Source organism: Ambystoma mexicanum, chromosome 9 (assembly GCF_040938575.1).
Source record: "Ambystoma mexicanum isolate Mex_15411 chromosome 9, UKY_AmexF1_1, whole genome shotgun sequence".
In the NCBI taxonomy this organism is placed as follows: Eukaryota; Metazoa; Chordata; class Amphibia; order Caudata; family Ambystomatidae; genus Ambystoma; species Ambystoma mexicanum.
Window position 1 is genome coordinate 155,093,074 of NC_090931.1, and position 26,178 is coordinate 155,119,251.

Sequence of the window (26,178 nt, forward strand, 5' to 3'; positions counted from 1 at the left end):
CTTTGTAATACCTCATATTGCGGCATCACAATCTGCACTCACCACTAACCATTTGTGAGTGAAAATTAGCTCTTGGCAAGTAAAGAAATGGTGAGCTGGAAGCATGTGGGGAACTAGGGAGACAAGTGATTTTAAGTTTGGCCAGTACCTTAAAATACTACATTTCTACTTCTAGTATATCATATTTCAAAGCAATGTCATATTAAAGTCTACCGGAAACACAGAACAGTGACAGCCCTTCAAGGCCAAATCAATGACACACTATTACTTGGCATTGTAGAGTGCTAAATAATAAAGGCTTCCTCCACGCACAGCGGAATGATTCTTTAAATTTCAATCCCAAATACTGCGCCCTTAATAGAATATCAGGGGGTGCACGCTGCCTGCCCGACCCTCTCTCCCAATCACTCTACTCTACTCTACTCTACTCTACTCTACTCCACTCTCCCTCCCCGCCCCACCACCCATCTGACACCCGTCCCTCCCCCCTCCTCTCTCCGTCATTCCATCACTTCACCCCAGTCTCCTCTGCCATCTCTCTCTCGCCCCACCTGTATCTCGCCCTCTCCTCTCGCGCTCTCCGTCCCTCTACTCTCTTCTTCCTCTCCCCGCCCCTCTTCCCTTCCTCTCGTTTCGGCTCACTATTCTATCTCTCTGCCTCTCTTCCCCGTCTCTCTTCGCTCTCTCCCCAATCTCCCTCTCCGAAACTTCTCTGCCTCCCTCCCCACCATTCTGCAATGAGTTAAAGGCAGAGTAGTTAGATTCGAAGCAACGCAGTTTGTCTGGGCTTTTCTAAATTCACAAAATAAGCTTTGAAAAGGACCACAAAGGAAACGTGCACCTGACCTTTAGAGACAAGCCGGTACAGTAAACTTAGCTAAAACTCTTTCTAGTTTTCCATATTGTGTTTGTCATGTCTTGAAATAGGTTTTACTTTTTCGGGGTATTTGTAAAACACTAAATGGCGAATGGTGTAGCCTCATAGCGCCAAGAGACATCGAAGGAAGGCATTCCTTTACCCAAGTACTTGGAATGAAAACACCCGTACATTAAACAGTTGCATTATATAAAGAGCACTTCAACATAGCAGAGATAGCTAGTCTGGTTGGCTCCAAGTGGTTGGTCCGCTGGCCGCCTAGCCAGCTCCACTAAAGATTTCAATTTGAAATCTAACCCTTATCGCACAAAAATAAAAAAATAAACGGAATTGTACAAGCTATCCAACAGTTTCAAGACCTACCAAACGGATTAACAGGAGGCCAAAATGGCAAAACGCCGGCATCTCTTTCAAGCAAGTAAAATGGAAATAACTACATCCATCAGTTGAGTGCTGTAAAAGACACCACACAGTAGTGAACCAGAAAATACACCGTAAAACGGTCACCATGAATCTAGGCAGGACTTAACGTTCCAGTTAAAACATGTTGCGTACGCAGTTAAAGAAAACTATTGAAGCAAAGCATGTCAAATGAAGTCTCTATTTTGCATTCAGGCTTTTATTTTGCAGAAACCTTCCATTCACAGTTCTCTCTAACTTGCAATTTGCTACAGCCTCCTTGTTGCCTCGCCCGCAGTGGAGAGGAGGAGCGGGGGGCAAGTGAGGGCTTTGCTGGGAAAAGAGGATTTTTTTCTTTCTACTGTTGACAGGACACCTTTCACAATTTACATAAACACCATCATAAGCAAATGAAGGAACATCAGTTTAAATACTCGACGATATTAAAAACGAGTTAAACCCTTCATAACATTACAAAACCAATTCAACTGAATTACAGAAATGTGTCCTGTTCATTCAGGAACAAAATACATTTATACAAATCGAAGATGCATCAAATACATATTCCAAAAATGAGTAGATTGGAAGGGGTAAAGTCGCTTCACAAGCAATGCACAGATGTTTTAAAGTCAAGTCTTGGTGCATATTACACCTCACAAGTATGCAAAACCCTTCAAAAGTCTACTTTGTCAAGAGTGCTAAATACATTTAATCTTAATATCAGAAAAATATTTACAGCAGATTTATCTGGAAACGTAACTAAGTAAGGTCGTATTGTAAGCACGTCGTGGTAAATATCTTACATACTCATTTTTTGTTGTTTCCAAAATATTACTCTGCACACCAACCGGCGTACATATACACTGCCAAAGGACAGGCCTCCATCGACCCGACACTCTCCACAAACCGGTACTGCAAGCGCAGAGGAGGATCCCTGAAGATGTAAGAGGGGTCAGAAGAGTAGGGGGCGGGGAGAGAAAGCTATTCTATTTCAGAATTCCAGTGGCATACAAGACACCAAGGCATGCAAGGCTATGTAACATGCAACATCTAGCTAAGGACGGCAGCACCTATGAGTTACTGGCTGGTCTTGCCATGTTATGGAAGCATATTACGTGGCATGTGAGGCTATAACTGCCATAAAAATGCTGTAACGTTTCAAATCAGTATGAACGGAAAGATGATGAAGTGCCCCTGTTCAATGGTGGTATGTGCCCTGTGTGCCCCTTGTTTATCAGGGATATTGAGTTATACGATGTCATCAAGATAATGTAAAACTCCGAGGTCATTGGATCCCAAGGTCATTATGCTATACTAAACCATCACATTCGATATCCCTGAAAATGTGGCGATTGGTCATCCAGACTTCGAAAGACGATTTTTAAACAAGTTGAGCCATTCAGACAGAAAAATACCAACATTCACAAGACTTCAAAAACAAAATCGTTATTTTAAAAATAAAAGCACAATTAATGTGCTTGTAACACCAATTACTCCTCATTATTACTAGCATTCATGTATTTTTTATAGTGCTTGTTGTCACTTGTGGCATCGAAGCCCTATATATTATAGGGGGAGCATTAGCTAGCTTAATAGCACTCATTTTATCGGCCTTGCAGTGTTATAAAGAAGACTTGCAGAGATGTTCATCTATAATTGTAGTCAAATGTCCCTCGTTTAGCTACATAAAGTGTGCGGCTTTCGTGTATGTCTAAAATTATTCACTGAAGGTAGCACTATTCACTACTGCTTGGCGGATACAATTGCATTTGGGTTCTTGAGCTATAAGAAAACGCTGGCTGATTGTTTTCCTCCACCTCGGTTTTAAAACTAACAATGCTGTCGAGACGGTTTCACTTTTAGAATAGTCTTATTCTGCTTTTTAATGCATTGTTTCGTCATGCGCTTCCTTGGCTTGCAAGTAAAAACATTTTAGGACCAATGAGCCGCACAGCTGCTGCCCGAAGAAGAAGACCGAGATGTGCATTAGGATTTGAACAGCTTTGCTCCAAGGCAGACATCACAACAACGTGGGTGAAAAAGTTATTCAGCAACACTGTTTCATTAACCAAGAGTCTTTGGCTCGGCCCTAGTAGGTTTGGGTAAGACAATGGATGTGTTGTTTCCTGCGCATACCCAAACATAGACTTTATATCAATTTGCAAGAAACAGAGCAAACACTAAAGTACATCCAGACCATTATCTTCACAGTATCCAGCCTCTGCTTGGGTATTTAAACAAAACGGTGAAAATCATAACTTAGGGATGACTACATTCTCTCACTTGCATCATTTCACTGCCTCCCAAAACTGGGCTTAACATCCTCAGACTGGATAGTGCTGCGGAGCTGCACCAATTTAATTGCGCCATAGAAACAAGACTGATCTGGATATCAAGAGGAGCATCATTACTTACTACTAAACCCAGCAACTGCAAAGACAACGTTCCTTCATACAGTCACGGTTGCTACCCCCTCCTACCAAGAGAGGTCACCCTTTGGACGCCTGTTTAGTCCTGCCTGCCCCTTTCCTCTACTGGGAGAGTCCTTTAAAGGGCAATCTAGAGGAAACGTGTTGTGCTGGAGTCTCTGGAAAGTTGTTGAGGTGAAGGCCATAAACCAGAAGAGAGGAATTAAGAATGTCGGAGGGTACCGGGGAGCAATAGAGGCAGATCATTCCCACTGGTTTTCCAGTCCCTAATAATCACAAAGAAATCATGCTACAATTCTGACCACAACCAGATACACATCACAGCAGATGATGAGTCAATGGAGAATTTACGGACAAAGGGGACAACTACAAGGCATACAGCAGGTTGGAAAGTCTTCTGGAATCGGTTGCCATAGGATTCGGCCACTGTAACCTTCCTCCGCGCTCCAGTCAGAATGGGTTTAATACTCATCCATCCAAGTACCTGCCATACGAAAAACGAGCAGAAAAAAATAAAAAAAAAATAATAAAAAAAAAAAAATCACAACAGATCTAAAAGGCAGTCTTACCCTTGTTATACCCTAAAATCAACCGGATCAATTGTTTCAGAAAGAGACAATTGAGGAAATGACCATCCCTTTCCCACTAGGATAGAGGGGAAATATATGTTCATACTAGGCCAAGTACAGGAGGCACTGGGCTTCCAATGATTTCCCCCCCCCCCCATGTACCTCAGGATGGAAATACATAATCTTTGCAATTAACAAGCAAAGTCTGCCAACTGGGTTAAACGCATTTCAACAGAACAGAGTATCCAGGCAAAGAAGTGATTCTTTGTATCCCTTACCCTCAGACAAAAAAAATACATATAGAAAAACAAATTGGAGGTTCCATTGGGGGCAAAGAAAGGACACGATTTCAAAATGAACTTGTCTTGAACGATCCGGATATTCAGCATTTTACAAAGCGAGCAAGTGGTTCTCACTGATAACTGGCTGAACAAAAAAAAATAAAGACCCCCCACACCCCCCCTCTCGCGACATTTCTGGCATCCATCAGTGAAATGTTCTCTCATATGAGCAAAGTGACAGGGCGTGAGGGGCAGGGTGAAGGGAGGAAGCACCAATTTAAGTGTACAGGGAGGCCTCGGAGTCAAAAGGGAGTCTAGGCCAAGAACACTAGGCACATTAATAGCAAAAGCTCCAAGTCTGCTGATTATCGAAGGGTTTGCAAACACTCCAACTGCAGACCAACGTAAGGGAAGGGGTTATGAATCACCCGGGAACCTGACGCAGAACAGAAGACACAAGTCATTGTCCTGGATGGCATAAAATGTCTGGAATGAGAACATCTTGCTTAGTCCTGAAAACCTCCCTGTGCGGCAAAAATACTCCCAGGAAGATGGAAACTCCTTGATGAAGAAATTCCTCACAAGATTGCCCACGCTGCAGAAACAGTCAGAAAGATAATAGACTGAGCTGACAGTGAGCAGATCTGAATAACTACCCAAGCAAAGTCTAAGATTCCATCCTCCTACTTTTGTTGGAGGATATAGGCCTAACCTACAACACTGCAAAAGTCAGGATTGCTAGTTGTACAGAAAACGAGCACAATAAAGTAGCTCTTGCATAATTGGGCAAAGTTTGTAGGGATTGTGGGGGGCCCGAGAGGAAATAAAAGACCTGTGAAGCAAGAACTGAGGAATGCTGCAATTACAGATGGGCATCCTGACAGAGGGCGAAGTCATAAAATCTTTGGGAACTGGGCTGAGAAATGAAATGTGTTATCAATACCGTGCAACTGCTACCACACAGGTGCCATGTTCCCCTGTCATACCCATTAGTTGCTATGCGACAGACAAAGGCAGTTAGTTGCTCAAGTGCAGTGATCTTGGCTCCAGAAGAAAAATGATACCCTTTTCTGGTGCACAACAAGGCCAGATTAAAGGAACAAGCACAAACCTGGACACCATGAGAACATCTTGCACCAGTCTGGAGAGGCGTGGATGAGCCAATCCTCCATAAAGGAGGTAACACAGAAAATGAACTAATGGATACAAGACATTGGCAAGCATGTGATGGGCACATTTTAAACTAACGGGAGCACTTCTTGCCCACTGCATTGCTGCGCTCTGCCCCAACTTCCAGGGCTATTTTCAGGCTACCCTCAGCCACCCCTTCTCCCTCTCTCATCTCAGACTGTATGTCCCCCATCCACGAGTGGTGTGCCGCCAAAGATCTCTGCCTTAATGCCAGTAACAGATTCTCCTCATCGGCACACCCACTCCCTCTTTTCCTGTCACTCTCTGGCCGGCCTCTCTTGGCCCTCTCCCTGCTTCCACCTGGGAGGCTAAAAACCTTGGGTCACTTTCGACTCCACACTCTCCTCACATCTCCGACATCTCTAAGAAGTCACACTACCAGCTGCACCTCCTCAGAGGTATTCTTCCTTTCCTCTCCTTCCCCCAGAAGCTCACTGTCTCCAGAGCTTTGGTCCTCTCTAGGCTGGACTATTGCAACAGCCTCTTTCTAAATCTGCCTGCTTCTACTCTCCGCAACTCATCCAGAACAGGACTGCAAGACTTGTCCTTGGCCTAAAGCCCAGGGATTGTATGTCTCCAGGACTGGAATCTCTGCACTGGCTCCCAGTGGCTGTGAGGATAAAGTTCAAAACCCTCTGCATTGTCCACAAGGCCTTCTGGGGCTTGGGGCCTCAATACCTCCAACTCTCTCTTCCTAAATATCTTCCTACTCGAGCCCTTCGGTCATCCGCCTCCAACTCCCTCAAGGTCAATCGCTTCTCCAAGCAACGAGTTGGTGGAAGATCTTTCTTCGGCTGGGGCCTCCTTACAGCCTCGCTCCCTCCCTGAAACTTGAGAACCATCTCCTGTTCTGGAAGCACCTCAAAACATTTCTCTTTGCTTCTGCTTTCTCTCCTCCTCTCCCCTGCTGACTTCCTGGCTGAAACTGAATCTGCACTGGTTACCTGGCCACCCTCTGTTCGCAGGCCCAGGTCCCCACCCCACCAGTCGCACACCTGACTGCCTTCCTGGCAACCCCCGCACTTGGGACTGTTTCTGTATCCCTACAGTACCAATAGCAGCACTACCCGATGTCTGCACTTACCCTTTCGCTCGCCACCATTTGGCTGTACCTTATTTATTCCATTATCCTATGTACTGCACTGTCCCTTCCGCCTTCCCATGCACTTTCGCGATCTGAAGGACACCTGGCCTATTAGGATCGTTGTCTGTCTTGCCTCTGTTCCCCGCCCTTGCCTCATCGCACCTTGAAACACTTGTGTAAAGGCACGTTGTAAATGCCATATTATATCGTATCCCCGAGATGGAAAATCTCAACCAGCCAATGAGTCACAATTAGTGGAAATGGAGAGAAGTATCCTGCGTTACAGTGAGAGGCAATGCGCCCAGGCAGGATCATGCAAACGTTTAGTTTAGTTTATTATTTGATAATGCGCACCAAACCCGTGGGTAGCCGGGCGCAGCAGGTACAAGGTTACTTAAGCTTAGGTTACATACATAGGATAAAAATCAAACCAATACAATACATACAAGTCAGTACAAGCAGTTGGAGTGAAGAGCTAGCATATTACAGTATTACAAGAATGTAAAAGGTAAGAAGGGAGAAAGCAGCATCAGCATGGTCTTAGACTAGGGTACAAGGGTATCATAGCTGTAGGGTGCCGCGTGAGTTAATTGTCGTTGGACCAGAGCCAGTTTTTTACCTTCCATCTGAAGTTAGAGTAGGGTAGGCTAGCTCTCAGTGCAGTGGGCAATGCGTTCCAGGCCTGGGCAGCTCTGACAGGGAAGCTTGCTCCACCCGCTTTAGATCGTCTAAATCTAGGCATTTCGAGCAAGAAGTGGTTGGTAGCCCTAGTGTGGTGGCTAAAGGTTTTTCTGGTAAGTCTAGACGAAATATAAGGGGGTGCTGCGTGATTGAGCCCTTTGTGGGTGAGCGACAGTGTCTTGAGCAGGATTCTGTCGCTGATTTTAAGCCAGTGGTGGTCTTTTCTGATGTTGGAAATGTGTGCTCTACGGGGTATGTCAAGGGCTGCTCTGAGAGCGCTATTTTGAAGGATTTGCATTTTATTTATAATGGATTTGTTGGCACCTGCATAGAGGGCGTGCAATAGCCCAGCTTGGACATTACTAATGCGTTGGCTAGCAAGATGCAGTTGGTTTTAGAGAGGTAAGGTCTACAGGTCCTGATTAATTTACAGGTGTACGCTGTGGAGGATGCCAGGGTGTTAACTTGTTTGTTTAGGGATAGGGTAGAATCGAGGTAGAAGCCTAGAGTTTTTACCTCAGTAGCCACCTTAATTGTGTTACCATCTATGTTGAAATTGCGATAGTTGGGACTCAGTTTTTTTAAGTTGGAGTCGGAACCCAGGATCAATAACTCAGTTTTGTCGTCATTTAGGCAGAGGCCGTGAGAGGCCATCCATGCCTGAATGAGGAGGTAAATTTTGTTTACTAAAGCTGTGTCTTCGACAAAGTTGCCTGATAGTGGTATGAGGATCTGCGTATCGTCCGCATAATTAGTGTAAGTTACCCCTAATCTGTCAAGTTTGTCGAAGAGAGGCTTAGTAAAGATATTATACATTGTCAGGGAGACACATGAGCCTTGTGGGACACCACAAGTGATCTGGATTGGGTCCGCTGCCGCTACAGGGGAGAATACTTTCATCGTCCGGTTAGCTAAGAAGGATTGTACCCATGCTATAGCCTCACTTGAGAAATGGGCGGCCGACGCTAAGTGGTTGCATAATACTGCATGATCCACCGGGTCAAAGGCCGCTGATAGGTCAAGGAGGAGGAGCATAGCTGTACTACCTTTATCCTTCAACTCGACGATTTGTGTCTTGAGGTCGATAAGGGCCGTTTCAGTACCGTGCAGAGGTCTGAAGCCAGATTGCCGTGAGCCTAATAGTTGGTGTGTCTCCAAATAATTTTGGATTTGGAGGTAGGCTACTCTGTCTATAATTTTAAGGAGAAATAGGACTGTAGTGATGGGCCTGTAGTTAGTGGGGATTGCTGGGTCAAGTGTCTGTTTTCTGAGTAAGGGCAGTACCCAGGATTCTTTAAGGTTAGTAGGTACCGTATTCGTATTGAAGGAAGCGTTGATAAGTTTCGAGATAAAAGGTGCTAGATCTCTGGCTGCATCTTTGAGGATTTGCGCAGGGCAGCTGTCGCCTTGGCAGTTGGACGGTTTAAGGGAGAGAATGACCTTTTCAGTTTCTAATATAGAAATATTAGTAAACCTGAAGGGTTTACAGTTGCTTTGGGTGGATGTGCTGGGTATCTCTTTCAATGGGGTGGTATGAGTTCCGCTAGGGATCAGGGACGCTTTTTTCTTAGCAATTTTCGATTGAAGGGTAGTGATTTTATTTGCTAAGGCGTTTTGGATGCTAGTGCACCAACATTTGTCCTTGGGGACATTGTCTGTAGGGGCTATTGGGTTTTCCAGTTCCCGGAGAATGGTGAAGAGCTCTTTGGAGTTCGAGTTGGCTTTATTGATTCTATCATTGAATGATTCTTTTTTAGTTTGGATTATGTCCTTCTTGTATTTTTTGGCAAAGTTGGCAAGTGTGGTTTTGTTGTCAGCAGAGGGAGTGTGCCTCCAAATAGCTTGGAGTTTGCGTTTTTGGATACGCATTTCTTTGAGGTGGGGGGTGAACCAGGAGTTAAGGTGGGTTTCACGTTTACTTTTATGGAATTTGATAGGGGCAATCAGGTCTAGGGCTTGGCCATGGAGTTGTTAAATGATTCAACTAACTCGCTAGGGTTTGGTTCATTGGAGCTGATTGTGAGATCTGGTAGGAGAAGTGGGAGTAGTTTTTCAGCTGCGATTTCTTTTTTGCTTCTCGTTGGCAAGGGGGGTGCTATTTTATTCTTGTTAGGTTTGGGAGGCTCGATGCTGGCTGTAAAGCATATCAGATAGTGGTCTGTCCATATTTGAGGTAAGACATTAGAGATGGTGATGTCGCAGTTGTAGTTGGCTATCCAGTCTAGTGTGCGTCCTTTTGTGTGTGTAGGAGTTAGGACATTTTGGGTAATGCCGTGGTTGACTAGAATGGATTGGATAGACTGGGCTTGTTTATCTTCAGCATCGTTAAAGCCCAGGTTAAAGTCACCTAGTAAAAGAAGCTGAGTGGAGTCTTTAATACTGTTGGTGAGGAGGCTTCCTCCTTCCCATGCACTTTCGCGATCTGAAGGACACCTGGCCTAGTAGGATCGTTGTCTGTCTTGCCTCTGTTCCCCGCCCTTGCCTCATCGCACCTTGAAACACTTGTGTAAAGGCACGTTGTAAATGCCATATTATATCGTATCCCCGAGATGGAAAATCTCAACCAGCCAATGAGTCACAATTAGTGGAAATGGAGAGAAGTATCCTGCATTACAGTGAGAGGCAATGCGCCCAGGCAGGATCATGCAAATGTTAAATTATGTTCATTGATTTGAAGTGTAGAGTATGTGCAACCCATTTTCTCACTGGTTGGAATAATAACTGACCTCCCCCCTTCATTTGAAGGATAGAAATTAGTCTTTCTTTCCAAACGGAGATCCCAAATATCTGAGCTCACATTTTTGCAGGATGTGCTGAAGGAGAGCAGGGAATTCTACTAGATAGGTCTTATCAGCAACTTTAACAATATACTAGTCTGTAAATGAGGTCTCCCATACTTCTGAGAACAAACTAATCTTCTCTCCAACTAGCCGCATTGATGCATCCAGCCCATTTCAGTCAGAAGCAGGGATGCATGGAGGATAGATCCAGGTAAATCTTAACGTCAGATCAGTTAGCAGGATCCCTCGGGAGGTCATGCGAGATGAACTGAAATGCCGCTTACAGGAAGAAATTAAAAGTCTGTTGGACTGTCTTTGAAAGGGTGTGTGTGCTTACAGCTTATACACATCCATCTGGCAGCAAAGATCTATCCTGTATCATTCATAAATGTCACTGCAGCCCTGGGTACTCCAGTTACCAGAGCAGTTTTCCCTAAGACCACTTAACGTTGGGCAAAAGAGGTACGCAGCATGCAATTACAGTTTGATAAGCTGTCTCTTCAATTGCTGTGAAGGGGAACTAGAAATTGAGCCACGCTGCATAAATGGCAGCACATAAGGCCAGTCTCATTCCAACACCTTTCTTCTGGGTGCCCCAAACCTTTTTGTTTAAGCAGTCTCAGGGTTCGAAACGGAGGGGCACTGGGAGCTAGTTAGCTCCTGCTTCTAGCATAATAGAGCCTGGTTAGTTTGCTACCAAGAGCTACTTCTGGCTCCCATTTCCAACTGGTGCCTTCCAAACATGGAAATGTGACACTGAGTACTCGAGAATGTAAATATTAGAACACATCTAATACACATTTAAACACAATGGTTCATAGAAGGAGTATCTCTGGTAGCTACAGGTCCCACAGCAGTAGAAACTATTGCATTAGAGGACTGATCAGGAGACATGGCATACAAGGAGGGACACAGCCTGTAGGTGCTTGGCTATTTGCCCACCCACTGACTGCCCATGCTAATCTCTATGGCCATTACCACCCAGTCACTGCCCCTCCCAGCACAAAACACATCCTCATGGGAGCTCGCTTTAAACAAGCCTTACTATCAAACATTGTGCTTGAAGTGCCTGGCATTGTTTTTCAAAGCAGTTAATGATGTAATCCGAGACTGGTGTAGTAAACATTTCTTAAACCACTCGATTTAGAAGCACTCTACATTTCCTTCACTGCAGTCCTATTAAAAACAATTGGCAAAACCAACAGTTTTTGGCACGTGTTTAAGTATTCTGCATTTACCAGGCACTGCTATTAGATGCCCATCTAGATACACCATTTTGCACCTGCTACCATCAATGTCCAGTTAATACCACTACAGCTGTGTCTGGCAAATGCCATTACCATGCCTACACAAAAGCCCAAACGGTTGTAATTACTAATGCTTGTTTATATAGTCCTGAATTACAGCTTTATTACAAGCATTCCCAGGCGTCTGGCATGTAAGGGCCCAGAGAGCGGGGGAAAAGAAGGGATGATGTCTCAAAAGGGATCAACAATTTCGCTCAAGTGGGAGATGCTGGAGTTAAATCTCTGACCCTCTAGTTCAAACCCGAGAGTTTAGTCACATTTCCTCAGCAGTAGCACAAGCCGTCCCTGTTAGGGCCTCTCTAAGCGTGGGATTACCCGGCAGTGACCGGGGCTGTCAAAAGATGGCACCCAACAGGGAGGAGTGCTTATAGAAACATTTCCACATGCAACGAGCCAGGACGATAGGGCTCTGTGCGTGCGCCAACTCTGTCCCCTCTGGTATGCAATTCAATAGGTTTATAATGTGGTATACAAAAATACCATCAACCAAAGCCACAGTATATATTAGGTATCGGACTTTCGCTAAAACTGAGCAGTTAAAAAATTGAATACAGTGACCATGACGGCCCCGTTGCCATGCAATTTCCCCTTCGGTAAGAGACGGACACATTGCTTGAGAGGAGAACGGCTCCCGTTCCGAAACATACAGTGGGCTTGAAAACGGTGCAGCGCTTCAAGGGCTCACCTACCGCACACGCTTTCTGGGACAATTATATGTCACATCTTTTAATTCTAACTAATACAGCCGCAATATAACTTTTGCAGCTTGTCCGACCCGGGTAATTCTTGAAGGTTGCAGCGCTGGAGCCCTACACTACGTTCAAATGAGAGAATATGCACTTCCTACTTGATTCATTCAAATCCGTCTAATATACTTCGAGAGTGCAGTTTTTAACCAGCCGGATATTTACTACCTGGTCCCCTTTTACACACACCACCCGTGACATTGTTCCAGGTGCTTGTTGCCTTTCGGTAGATGCAAAGGTTTCATAAAGAGATGCGTTTGCTGGAATTCACTGCCCCACGCTCAACACAAACAGCAACGATTTTATCTCCAAAGGCCAACTTTTTTTCCATATACAACGCCATGCTGGTCTTTTAGCTGTTTCGGTGTTAGCAACGCTAATTGCCCAGAATCGCTCAATTTGTCCAAGAGGGAATGATGTTTTAGTTAGAACTCTGGTCTCTTGGTTCCCTGGTCGCAAGCTTAGATCACACCTGCCCAACTTCTGTGTTTAGAGAGAGACCAGTCAAAGCGAGGCAAGGACCTGAACGCTTACCAACGCCATCTCCAATACTTACAGAAAATGCAACTGCTACCCCGCTCTCCGGAAACGCCGCGAACCGCTCTCCCTCCCTGCCGACTTTCCACCGCCTTCTGTGGATAACATCCTGAAGTTCCCAGAATCCCGCCGAGCCTACACACATGCCAAAACCTTGTTAAGTCTATCTCTGCCCAGCAGAATTTTCACTTCTGTAGCAGGGTTGGCAGATGAAGGTTTGGTGCACGTGTATTCGGATATGCGATAAACATTTTGCTCAGAACCACTGCATGAATTCCTCATGACATCGCAAGTTATTATAGTTTTATTGCAGCGCATGAACCGCGGTCATGCTTTTGTAAGGATGTAGCAGCACGAAGAAGCTTCGAGAGTGGCTATATTGTAGCTGCACAACTGAACACGTGTCACCCTCGGAAAGCTACTTGTAAGGCTTGTGCTGCATACAGTCAATCTGCCCTGGAAACCCCCTGCGGCTCCTGTGCTGCACATTGCATCTGCAGACCTGGGAAAACACATAGCCCCTATGCTGTAAATTGTGTTTCTACCCTTGGAAAAACATGTGCAGCTCATGTGCTGCACAATGCCCCCCACCCCAATCAACCTGGGGAAACCACGTTCTGCGCTGCACACTGTCCCTGTGCAATGTCACCGTCCGTGAGAAAACACCTGCAGCTCATATGCTGCACGCTATGTCTGCACACCCTGGGAAAACCTCCTGCAGCACCTGTGCTGCACGTTGTGTCTGTACCCTGGAAGAAAATACTGTGCAGCACAGTCAGTAACTCAGAACTAACACTTGCGGTTCCTGTGCTGTACACTGAATGCCGCCCCAGAAAACCAACCTTAAACTCAGGAAGTGATCCTTCCAGGAAACCACCTTTAGCTACTGTGCTGCACATTGCATCTGTCCCAACTGAGAAAACCACCCGCAGCTCCTGTAATGCACACATTGTGTCACCCACGGAGAAAACACATGCAGCTACTGTGCTGCAGTGTCTCCTTTAATTCACACTGAATCTGTTATCCTGAGAAAATCAGCTGCATATCCTTTGCTGCACACTGTCAGCAACATGGAAAACAAAATTTCTCTGCTACAAATTGTGTGTGCTGTTCTGAGAAAACCAGATGCCACTCATGTAATGCACACTGTGTTACGCTGGGAAAATCGGCTAAAGACACCGTCACCCCGAAAAAAAAGCCACATGCCACTCATGTGTTTAACACCGAGTATCATCCTGTGAAAATCACTTGCAGCTCCTGTAGTGCAGAGTACCAAGGGAAACCATCTGCAGCTCCTGTGGTGCACATCGAGTCCCATCGCCTTGGGAAAACCAGCTACATCTCCCGTGATGTCACCCTGGGAAAAACATTAAGATAGCCTCTAATGCACATTTTGTCCGCAGGTCTTGTAATACACATCGTGTATGTTACCTTGGGGAAATCACCTTCAGCTCCTGTGCTGCACATTGCTTCTACGGCCCTGGGAAAGCTATGTGTATCTCTGTTGTACATTTTATCAGCATGGGAAAAACACTCATAGCTTCTATGCTGCCCTCTGGGGTTACAACACTGTGCCAGGAGGCGATTCAGCATTCACTATACAAAGAAAGTCAGTCATACACAATGTTGTGATAAAGTAAGGATTGTACTGCACAACAAAGGACTACATTACTAGCTGACGTTTCAGCAGAGACTGTTCGCAAAGTACACGGAAACACGGATGCCTTGAAGCAAAACAAGATGGGGTATCGCATGCCAGGACATAGATAATCCTCATTATGGCAATCACTTAAATGTTGTAATGGGTGGATGGGGGTGTTAATGTGTGAAACTCGGGTTACAAAACGCCATCAAAGTCAAAAGGTACATTGAGAACATAACTTGGTATTACGCCATCTACGTTTGTGTTATACAAACCTCACATGTATAAGGAGGGCTGTGTAGCAAACTTACTTTAGCACCTATAAATCCCTCCATAACGCAAAGACTGCACAAAGCGATTTCATACCAAAGCTATATAATGTGCCAGCATGGCACCAAGATGCATTCTAGGTGGGTTAATGCCCATATTTCCAGGTAAACAGGGTGGGGAACAGAACACTCATACTGACCTGTCCGTGACCGCCGACTGTGTGCCACTCATTGGGGCCCTCGGCAAATTCCACTTCTTAGTAAATTAGCATTTTAGTGCAAAGTATACCAATGTCATTGACTCCCAATCGATCTGCTCCAGATGGCTGGGTATGATTCTTATGGTAGGACTGGAAAAAGAATGACAAAAGGTCCCCTCTATCCAGTTATGGTAACAGGGGGTAACAAAACATCCGGCAAAGGTGGCAAACGCTATAACCGAAAAGAAGCTCTCAATACACATGCGTGTGTCATATTACATCCAAAAGGTGACACGCCTGTATAGATTTGTTTGTCTGAAGACGGAATTGCTTTGCCAACAGTTAGGAAGTATGTGATTCGAAAAGAAAAGTTTATTTGGTACCAGTTGTTCACGAGGACAAAAATTCATAATACAATCCAATGATGAATTTCCAATAGGGCATGGTCAATAGGGGGTGTAGATCATTCCCGACTCCACATCTGTGAAATTCCACAGGTATTAGTATTAACAATCCAATTCCCACATGATCAATTAAAGGTTACTGTCCTCACCGAATACTTGAAAAAAAATAGGGTCCCATGGATAAATAGGACCCTCTTTTTTGTTGCCAGGCACCAACGCCTTGCCTTTCCTTATGGTAGAAGTGTTCGCTGTAGCTCCAATCCTTACGGTAAGGGCTGCTGTAACCAACTATCCGGATTCAGTGGCCGATCTCGTTATTATTGTATTACACTTGGTCTATTGACCTGTTAGTTATCGGGTAGATATCCCTGTACAACATCTAGTTGATGTGATACCTGGAAATCTTGTCTTAGGAGTCCTGTCTCTTTGAGTCTTCTCCCGTTGTTTGCATGTTTAAATTTTTAGGTGGCAAGGGAGAAAATCTAATATTGATCACGGTTACCCTTTTTGCCAATTAGTAGCATTGCTACCCTTCAACGGTATTTGTTAAATCCTAGTGTGTATGGGTTATGAATGCTATTCCTAGCTCTAGGATTTGTTATTCTTCACGTTCATTCTCTTGCCTATTTTTGATCACTTCTTGTTAATCATGTATCCAAGTTTTCCCTCTGTACTGGGAGCACACTGTCATACGGCCTCGGGCCTCACGATGTCTCGCCCAATTAGATGGACCTCTACAAGACGGGTGGGGGAGAAGGGTGTTCCTTCCAGTTAGAGCCACCCTCGTCTTTGGCAGAGTCGTCTCGCTCCGTTCTAATCTTCTTGTCTTTTACAATGGATATGCTCTAATGTTTCAGGGGGCCCTCCCTTTCATAAAGTATACCCAGTACTGTTGCTGACACCCCTCCCCTACACAAACGTCGACCCGTGTCTTCTATGGACTGCCTCAATTCTACTTATAAGGGATGTCCCATGGCTAAACACTAAACATCTCCAAATCAACTTTTGTTAAAGTGATCTTGCCTTTGCCCCTCTCTCTTAGGATCGGTCTACTGCGCTCTCCTGTCACGACCCTTGTCTGCCGGTTATAGCGAGACTTCACCTGTCATGTTGGGGGCAGTCACTGTTTAGCTGTACTCTCCAGTTTGAAAATGGTCTCCTATCTCAGAGAAGTTGCACTCACTTTGATAGTGATGAGGGATAAAACGGGGGATGAGCCCCTCCCATTTAACTGTCCACTGCAGATATAAGAGCGGTTCCCTGGTTCCTCGATACAGGGGTGTCAACACTGGCGGATTCCCTCTTGCCCGCCTCCAGTGACAGGGAGCTGCCGTCCCGTTGGTGCCTCTCCACGGTCACAGAGGCTCTCTCCCCCCTGAGCCGAGCCCCTGCTCCATCCCTCGGGTGCTGCTGCTTAGCGCGGTCGCCGGTCCCCCCGGGACCCCATCCCTGCTTCTCCGGTACCGCTGATCCAGCTGGAAACGCTTCCGGTAATACGGCCGTTTCCGGTCCCGTCGCAGCCGTTTCCGGTCCCGCTGGAGCCGCTTCCGGTGCCGCTGGGTCTGCTCCCGGTTCTTGTGTGGCTCTGTTTTCCCTGCCCTGGCTCAGCCGCCGATTCACCTCTAGGGATCCCTCCGCCGGGACGCAACGCCCCCTACGGGGCTGCGACGCCTCCGCCGGGAAAAGAGTTCTGGGAGGGGGTGGGTGGAGCCCAGGCATGCAAGGGACTGGAGCAGAGAGTGGGAGAAGCGATGGATGCGGTAAGAGGAAATCTGGGGAGCAGCGGAGGGCAAGTGAGAGGGTGAAGATTGTGTGGGATTGGGAGAAAACAGTGAAGATGAGAAACAGGACAGAGGCAGCTGAGAGGAAGATTGACTAACCAAGTTGTATATCTTCTTGTCTGTTGCGCCCTGATACCCCCAGATCTGGTGCACATTATAAATAATAAAAGAAACATTCTGACAGAGTTACATGCATTTATGGATATGTTGTTGACTAAGCAAACACAGAACATGAAGCAACTATGTATCTGACGAGTTAATTTATCTGAAAAGAAAAGCTCATTGATATTTTAAAACCGCAAAATATGGCATTTTTGTGCTTCAAACACTAAAGAAATCCGGTGACAGCTGCACCATTATTTAAATGGGGAAGAAGCAATATTTCCCAGTAATGGCAGTGAGTAAGCGAACAGTCAGAGGGAGCCCTAATGAATCAAGGGGGGATGGGGCGAGAAGGGTGCATGACATTTCACCGGAATTAAGTTTTCATGTTGCCTATGTCTACGCTATTTATCAGCCCACAGTATATGCTAACATTGTAAATGTAAGAACACACTCATCAGTGCTGTGTGCCCAATGATACCAGTACTACTATCTCTTTATGAACGCACCCTTCATGGCTGTGCAGGCAACATCTTCTGGGATGACTCGGTCTCCATTCGTCCCTGCTCGTGGCTTTGTCAATGCAGTCCCCTGAAGCTATCCCTTAAGCCTGTGCCACTCTGAACACATGGTCCGCAACAGTGGAGTAGTGGTGCGGCTTCGAGCACTTCTTCTTGTCCCTTCCTTTAACACATATATCAGAAACCTTCTCATTATCATTTCTTCCTTCTTACCCCCTCCTCTTTAAAATCACCCTGTAGGATAATAATGAGGTCTCAGCTTGCTTGGCGTAACAACTTTATTTGCCTCAATACAAGAACTGGCAAGTAACACTGAACAAGGTCTGTATAATGTCCATGGGCTGCTGAGTAACAGGTGCAGAACCTGGAGCCATGGGCTGATCTGGTGGCTTGGTGGCAGCCTTAGGTTCTCAATCAGGAGCCCGACTGCTCTGTGTAACTGGTGCCGTAATCTGTCTCCTTTGCCGCTTCGCGCGGCTGTATGCACTTCCGTGAGGGATCTCGCGAGACTACGGCGGTGCCGCCTCTCGCAAGCTCCCTACACACACCATTATCTGTTTCATGTGTTTAAAAAAAATATTCTATACAGCCTCAGTTTGCTCTCTCCTTCCACTGACCTGTGTTCTTTCTCCCATTACGCACCATCTTAAATCGCAATTATTTATCACCATCCACTTTACTCTCCCCTATCTACATAGCTTCCTCGACATTCACTTATTCCAGCCTTTGCCCTGACAGCCCTGTATTCGGTGTCGCCAGCCAAGCATGAAAATAAATCTCAAGGCATGTTAGTCCTGTGTCAGAGGGGAATGCAATGGTAACTCGAGATCTAGTTTAAGTTTCGGTGCCTGACCCCTCCATCAAACAATCAGCCAGAGTCAGGCACGTAATCCTAACTATACACACCTGCCACTTGTTAACACTCCCTGTCAGGATAAAAGGTGGCGCACACAGGCATACTCTGCCTGACACAAACCAGTCTATGAAAGTTGGCAGGCCACGGGGCTGATTGGCAGTTGCGAAGAATGAGAGCCAGGTGAGAATTCCACACTTTCGGGAAGACGTAAGCATTCCAAGACTGAAACCGAGTGAGCGGAATGGAGAAACCTTCAAGGTGCTTCAAAGCGGCCCGCTACCCTCCCGGGTGAACAACAGAGTTGGGGAGGAGCAGAGGAGATGTTGGTAACAGCCTTGACTGTTACATGAAAGGCGTTGAAAAAAGAAGCCCAATTAACACGACCAGTGAGTTATCGAAGGCAACAAAAGCCCGGTTTGTGTTAAAAGCAAAAGTAAGTGTAACCAAAAGTTGAAGATTGCACGTGTGCCAATAAAACGTGTAATGGAAAGGACAATTGCTGAATTGTGAAGGAAGTATGCAAAGTAACACAGCGGTCCTGCAGGGCAGCATCGCACATTCGAAAGTCTCTGTAAAAAGTTCTAAGTTGAAGTGTATTAAAACGGGACCCGAAGGCAAGAAAGTAACTACGATCCCGAACGATAGTTGAACAAATGAAAAGCAAAGTATGTGAACTCTGATTATGCCAAGGGGGTCAAATATATTAACTTTGAAGGAGGCCAAGAGTGCCAAGTAAATAGAATAAGAAACTACAAATACCAAGAATTATTGGTGTTGCATATGAACATTGAAAGATGTCAAGATTCGGAGTCCGTGGATGTTGTGGTCCACCTGGCAATTGTCGCAGCGCTTACAGCATTCTAATGTCTCTTCCAACATGGTTTCTTAAGGTTCTGTGTGTCGCTCTAGTCGTTCAGATGCCGGCTGCCATGTCGCTTACACTTGCGGTGTTTGCGCTATTCTACCTGCTGTGGCCCCTGTATTCTTGCGTCTCAACGCTAGGATTTTTCCTCCGCTCAGCGCACCCTCCCTTGTTGCCCCTTCACTGTGAATTCTGCACTTGTCCTCCCCGGCTTCTTGCCGCGCTCCTCTCCTTGCTCTGTGTTGCCGCTTACGGCGCTGCCTATGTCTTCATTTCCGTGTCTTTCTCAGTCCTCATATTCCTCTGCCATCCCTGCTAGTACTGTGTTTTGGTTCCCCGCATCCCTCCTACCTTCCAACTCTTTCCGTTTGTGCCCTGTTTTTGTGAAGCTCCGCTTTGGTTGTGGATCCCCTCAAAGCCTCTACTTACAGATAGGGGAATTCCTTGTCCTCCTTAAATGCATATTCGCCATCCAGAAACTTACCTGCCCACGGAGAGACTACTGGAGCTACGGAACCATTTGGGGACTGTACTGCATTCAGGTGGAGTTCCGTTTTTTTTTCCTTCTGTCGTAGGGGTTTTTCCTAAAAACATTGGCAGGTTTCTCCCGGAGTTATACTGTCAGTGTTTCATTTGCACAGGCAGGGTGGCTTCAAGACTCCAAATCTAAGAGAAGACCCCGTAAGACTTTGCCTGAATATGACAAAAGAGGCCTAGTGGGCAAAGTATAGAGAATAAGAAACTGCAAATACCAAGAAGTATTGGTTTTGCATATGAACTTTGAAAGAGGGCAAAGTAAAGAAAATAAGAAACTACAAAAACCAAGAGGCATTGGTGTTGCGAGCGGAAGAAGACTGTTGATTGTTGAAGTGTTTAAAGAGAGGTCAAGTGGTCATGCAGAGGTCTACGTAAAATTCTTGCAGTTTTGAAAGTCTTTGACAGTAAAAAGATATGAAGACAAACGTGGGGAAGGGAACCCTCACAAAGAGCAAGACAGGGTTGAGCCCAGCGGAGGGAAGCCTGTGCTGAACCGTGACAGAGTGAAAGTTATGTGTGAAGGAAAGTGGGGAAGTGAACCCCACAAAGAGAAAGACAGACTGTATCCCGGAGGAGGGAAGCCTGTGCTGGACTGTGATAAAGTGAAAAGGTGAATATGAAAATAGAGGCAGGCTCGAGCCCGGTGGATGGAAGCCTGTGTTGAATTGTGGTGAAATAAAAGTAAAGAGCAGAACTTTGTATTTATGACAAGGCAGACAAAGTCTAAGGAATGAGTGAACTGCCAAAAGCTTGAAGCCCAAGCCCGAGCTGTTGAATTGTATCAGTAAGCCAAGTGTGCAAGACCTGAGAGAACTGTGCTATCCATCTATCCTTTTAAGGAACTCTCAAGACCCTGTCCTGCTGAAAGTGGGGGAGGGAGTTGTTACCTAAGCCATTCTGACAATTCTTTTAAGACCCGATTTTTCTTTTTTATTCCCTTAACACATTTGTCATGTGAGAAGGAGGGCAAGGTTCATTCTTTTTAGCATAATCCTTTTTATTTCAACTAGACTGGCTTGGACTTGTTTGTTATTTGTCTAATGGTCAAGACTACTCTCATTCTAGAGTTAGGGCCAGTTAGGAATTTTACCAACCCAACCAAAATACAAAAAAAAGGTTTTTGAAACTTGCATGTATTGCGTCTGTCTATTATTGATACCATACCTTCCTTACACAGTTCTAAAATGTTATTTAGCAATGGTGATTCCACGAATATGCTATGGTTTATGTAGGAACTAAACAAATTTGAAGCGTTGATCTGGCGGTTAGTTCTATATTTTATCCCTAAGTGTGTGATCTTTTCTGCAATTTGATATGAATTGGGGCTACAGTCTGTAGAGGGTATGGCGGAGTGGAGTTATTTAGAAAATTGCATATTAGCTCAGGAAAGAGCCTATCATTCCTTAATAAGTAAAGATCAGGGATGGAGGGGTTTGTGTATAATCTTTAAAATGTCCAACTGTATTGGTTTACTAGACAAATCGGGTACCTCTCTGGAAACCCTTCTGCAAAACCCATTCAAATTAAAAAAGCTGCTTCAAAGTAATGATTGGGCTCAAACGAATGATATAGTTTCAAGTTTGTTCTGTTACTCTCAGATCATCTCCCCTCAAAAGGTATTGTGCACTATGGAGCCTTACTTGAAACAATTTCCAAACAAGAAGATCCAAAATCATTTAATGCATTTCAGATTTAATGTTTTACCCACAAATCAAATTTTAGTTATAAGATGGGGTTTGAGAGGTGTTTCTTCCCATTGTTGATTTTGTAATTTTACTCATGCAAAAGAAACACTTCCATATTTGCTTTTATATTGCCATGCCCTTAGACTACAAAGGATTACTATTTTACCAAATTTGTGTCTAAATATATTGGGTCCCGTTGGAACATTTGTGGTGGAATATTATGCATGGCAAATCTGTTTCCCTGAACTTGGCAAAATTATGGTTCTTAACTGATTTTTGTAAACATTTAATTGAAGACTCTAATGTATCATTTTTGGAAGTGATTCATGAAAGTTCATGAAATTTAGGAATTTGTATGTATTATTCTTTTTAGAAATGTGATGTTATTTGATTATTGTATTAACTATTGTAATTCAAGATTATGTTTAATATTTGTATCTTATTCTGTAAAGGTTTGGAAAACCAATACAAATACACTAAATAAAAAAATAAAATGAAACTGTCCTGAGATTGGGTTGGATTTAGGACCTCAAAAGTTAAGTAGCTTAGACCTTGTGATGTATGTTAGTCGTAGTGCAGAACACCACTTTGTGCAGACTACCCTCCTGTTTATTTCCCTCCTGTAGGGAGCCTCATAGGTCTTACTCGACCAGCAATATCTGTTGTAAACCCCAATAAAGTGAAAATAAGTCAAGTAAAGATCTGTGTGGTTTTTTTTTATCCCCCAGCCTTTTCACATTTTATACAGCAATGGTAGGAAAAACAAGAGTCTTTGCCTTGATTCTTGACTTTGTCCTGACCTTAGTCTTTGCTTTTCTCTTTTCGTGACCCTGGTCTGTGGATTTGTTCTGGAATGTAGGACAAGGCCGCAGTCCTACAGTTGTTACTGGGGCAAGCCCCCCATTGGATCCTTTTGTCCTAGAGTTTTTTAGGCTCATGCTGTAAGATATTCTTCCCTCAACAGCTACTATCAGTAGGATTCCTCCTAACTTGGATTCTCGAAGGTTTGAAAGAGTTCTTCATTTAGGGTGGTATCTTGTTTGGGGAACCTGAGGACATCCTCACTTCTTCTCCCCCGGTATCCTCTGCTCATGTGTCCAGGGAAAGGCCATCGCTTTTGGATCCTGAACCTGGGGTTGAATATGCGAGGGAAGATCACCTGGGTGGAGGAGACTTGGGGAGTGGAGAGAGGGCATCCTCAAGCGAGACATGGTATCCACCATTTCCCTTTCACCACAAACCCTCTATCCCAAAACCTTCATAGGTTTTTGTCAGCCATCTTATTATGACTCTCCTATAAATATCCCCCAAATGGCATCAATCTGATACTGGGACGAAGAACTGGATAACTAGACCAACACATCCTCATTTTCTGAAAATGAACGACCATCAGCTCCAACCAAGTACTGGGACGAGGAGGAGGACAACAAGAGCAACAAGGGACTGCCGCTTTGCTGGTGAGCATTCTAGTGTTTTGTGTAATAGCAATGGAGACAGCCGTTAAAAAGCGTAAGCCCAGCAAGAATTGAGTCATCGGCTGTAGCACCATCTGGTGTGGGAGCACAACAGCTGTGTGCAAGGAGACCTCTCCTGTGAGGCAACGTAGCAGAAAGAGCACTGGAGGCCCAGAAAGCAGTGCAGAGTTTATGCAGCATGAAGTGGCATAAGAAGAAACTGGAGGCTGCTAGCAAGCCATGAGAAGGAGGCCAGCCGGACCGTAGGAAGCGGTCCGAGGTATCCTACTTCACCATGGAAGAATTTCTGGGTGTGCACGAGCCACAGAGAAGCTGCTGGGAGAACACGCAAGCTACCGCAGGGAGAACCAGCTACCCTTGGTGACAGAAGGACTTGCAAGGGGTGTTGAAGTGGGCCAGCATGGGAGTGGCCGTCTGGGAGACCCCAGTCAGGGCCACAGTTTTGGACCAGGGAGTCAACAGACCCGGTGGGGTGCAGTGTGTACGTAGATGTACTGAGTCCCCCTCTCTGACAATAACTCATTGTCAGCACTGGACTAGCTAGACCCACCCAGTGGCATAGAACCCAGGGCCTGTGGAGTACCCTTGGATACAGGGGGAAAGGGAGAAAGGGAATGGTTGGAGAGGGATTTGAAGGAGGGAGCTGCTAGAGATGGTGAGGGGAAAAAAGAGAGAAAGAAGGGGCGACTTTGACAGCAATAAACAGCAAGCATAAACAGCGCAGAAGCTGTAGTCTGGGGAGAATATACCGTCATATACAGTGCAAGATAGAAAATACATTTGGGAAGCATGACAGTCACACAGCCCTTTCCACAGCCCTCCTCTGGTCCCGAAAGGGGCCACATCAACTGGTCTGCAGACCAGCATCACACCTCGATCCGGGCGAGCTTGTAAAGTTCTTGGTTTAGGGAGTCTGGATTCCAGGATGTGAGGGGGATATGAGCCATAGTCAAGTAGGGTCCAGAGGGTTTACAACAATTGGATATGAGGCACCAGGGTAGTTTGCAGATGGGAATTAGTGCCAGTAGCTCCCCAACAGCATACATGATATATGAAAGAAGTTTTCCCCAGAAGGAGCTGATCCAGTCTTTTATTCCATTCAGAAAGTCTTTGGCTGTATCCTTGGGGGTGGCCCCAAGGAAGTGATGTGAGCGGCATGGTGAAAGAGTCTGCAACACATGCATACTGCTCTAATCCAATAAGTGCACCCACTCCACCATGGGAGGCCAATATCATGTGTTTTTTTGCAAGCCACTTTTCTCAACTCCCTCTTCTCGGCGGCCAATGTTCACAGTGAGACAGCAGTTTCATTCGCCACCACTTCTAAAATTGCTTGCAACCGATATTTAGCCCAACCTACTCTCATTACACACATCTGGGCTATTAATGTGGTGCCATACAGCTGTGCGTCCATCAGAGGAGTGTAGGTATTAATTAGTTCATGGGCTTGTTGTAGGTCTCAGGCATTTTGGATCTTGCCGTGATGTATTTCTTTGGTGACCAGATCTAGAAGAGTTCTTGAGGTGCCAACCAGGTGTCTGTTGGATGGCACACAGGCACATGTTTCTTCCATACCTGTCAGGCAATGTAAGGTATAAGGCCATCTCATAGGAAGAGGACGTCCAGTTTGCTGCGTAGCCAGGGGCGCTCGTGCGATCGGAGGACCGTGAACTGGCATCTTGTGGCGCCCACATCTTCTGCCCCTTCTTCTCTTTCATACTTGAAGCACACAGCGATGGTGTCCTTGTACCGTACATTTAGAACTACTTTACCAGGTGTGCACTGGGCTTACCGGGATGGCAGAGGAATAGTTCAGAGATGCTGGCAGGTACGGCTTGGAGCTGGAACTCTGCATTCTGATGGGGAAGCATATGGGCACAGACCCAAAAGTTGGTCTGATTGAGTTTGTGGGCAGCCAAATGGCAGATCTGGAGAAAAGAGTTCTCTTGGAAGTCTGTTAATGTAGGAGGGAGGAGCAGAGCAAGCGTGGTTAACTGGCTGATGGCTGACATTTCAAATTGGCTTTGGAGACCCACAGGGAGCAAACACACCCGGTTGGAGCTGTAAGGAAGCCTTGGTATCAAAGTAAGACAGACAAATGTTACCAGAGTTCAAGGGTGTTTATTGAACTTAATCAAAGGTGTGATACATGCCTATCTAATCCTAAATCTACAGATGGGAGCAAGCTATGACCATTAAATAATAATAATGCAGTCCTAGTGGAGTCTCGTCAAAATAATATGGCCTATCCAAAAAAACCTATTGCCAATCCTTACCGCTAAATTACACATAGTGTGGGATAATGTTCATGAAACGGAAAGAAGTGTTCACAAAAGGATAAGTCAGGATGGTCAGGCCGTTGGCCACCCTTCCCACATTTTTAGCACAGGACAAGGCAGTTCACTCAAGCATAGCACGCTGTTGGGCTTCTTCGTCACAAGGACACAGTTCTGTTACAAACATCAGAGTCTTCTATGCCCAAGTCTCTTAAGTTATCAAAAGTCTCTTGACTCGAGGGCCTGATGTATCAAACAAACGAAAAGTTTGATTCCAAGTATTCAAGTAGGGCAATTCACTCTTCACCGTGGATCCCCCTCAGCCAGGCTCAGATCCCTTTCCTACCAGACTCTTATCTTGGGTGACTCACGGTTCACACCAGATCCACCTTAGTCGCGCTCAGATCCCTTTTACGCAACTAGTCTCCCTCAGCTGTTCTAGGACCAATTTACAGTTCGTATTAGCTATCAAAGACTCTCGAATGTGCACAGGTTTGGCTTGACCCGTTGTAGGACCACTCTGATTTCACCATTCACAATTGTGCACTCTCAGTTGGATACCTAGCAGAGACCTTCAAATGAGCACCCACGTGGTGCTGAACCACTCTGTAGATGGTATCTTGGTTTGCCTCCCAAAGTTCAATCACAAAGTTCAATTAATTCTTTGGATCCAATTGTACTGGCGTT

The 26,178-nt window shown here is 45.4% G+C and overlaps 1 protein-coding gene across 2 annotated transcripts in view; it reads right to left on the reverse strand.

Annotated features, from left to right (window-relative positions):
* Positions 1 to 17,035, reverse strand: part of ARHGEF12 (Rho guanine nucleotide exchange factor 12) — a 1,284,704-nt gene extending 1,267,669 nt beyond the window's left edge. For both annotated transcript variants that reach the window (XM_069614339.1, XM_069614338.1), the window contains exon 1: positions 14,993 to 17,035. In XM_069614339.1, the coding sequence (XP_069470440.1) occupies positions 14,993 to 15,024 (32 nt within the window). In that variant the 5' untranslated portion in view covers positions 15,025 to 17,035. The remainder of the gene's footprint in view (positions 1 to 14,992) is intronic.
* Between the last annotated feature and the right edge of the window lie 9,143 nt (positions 17,036 to 26,178).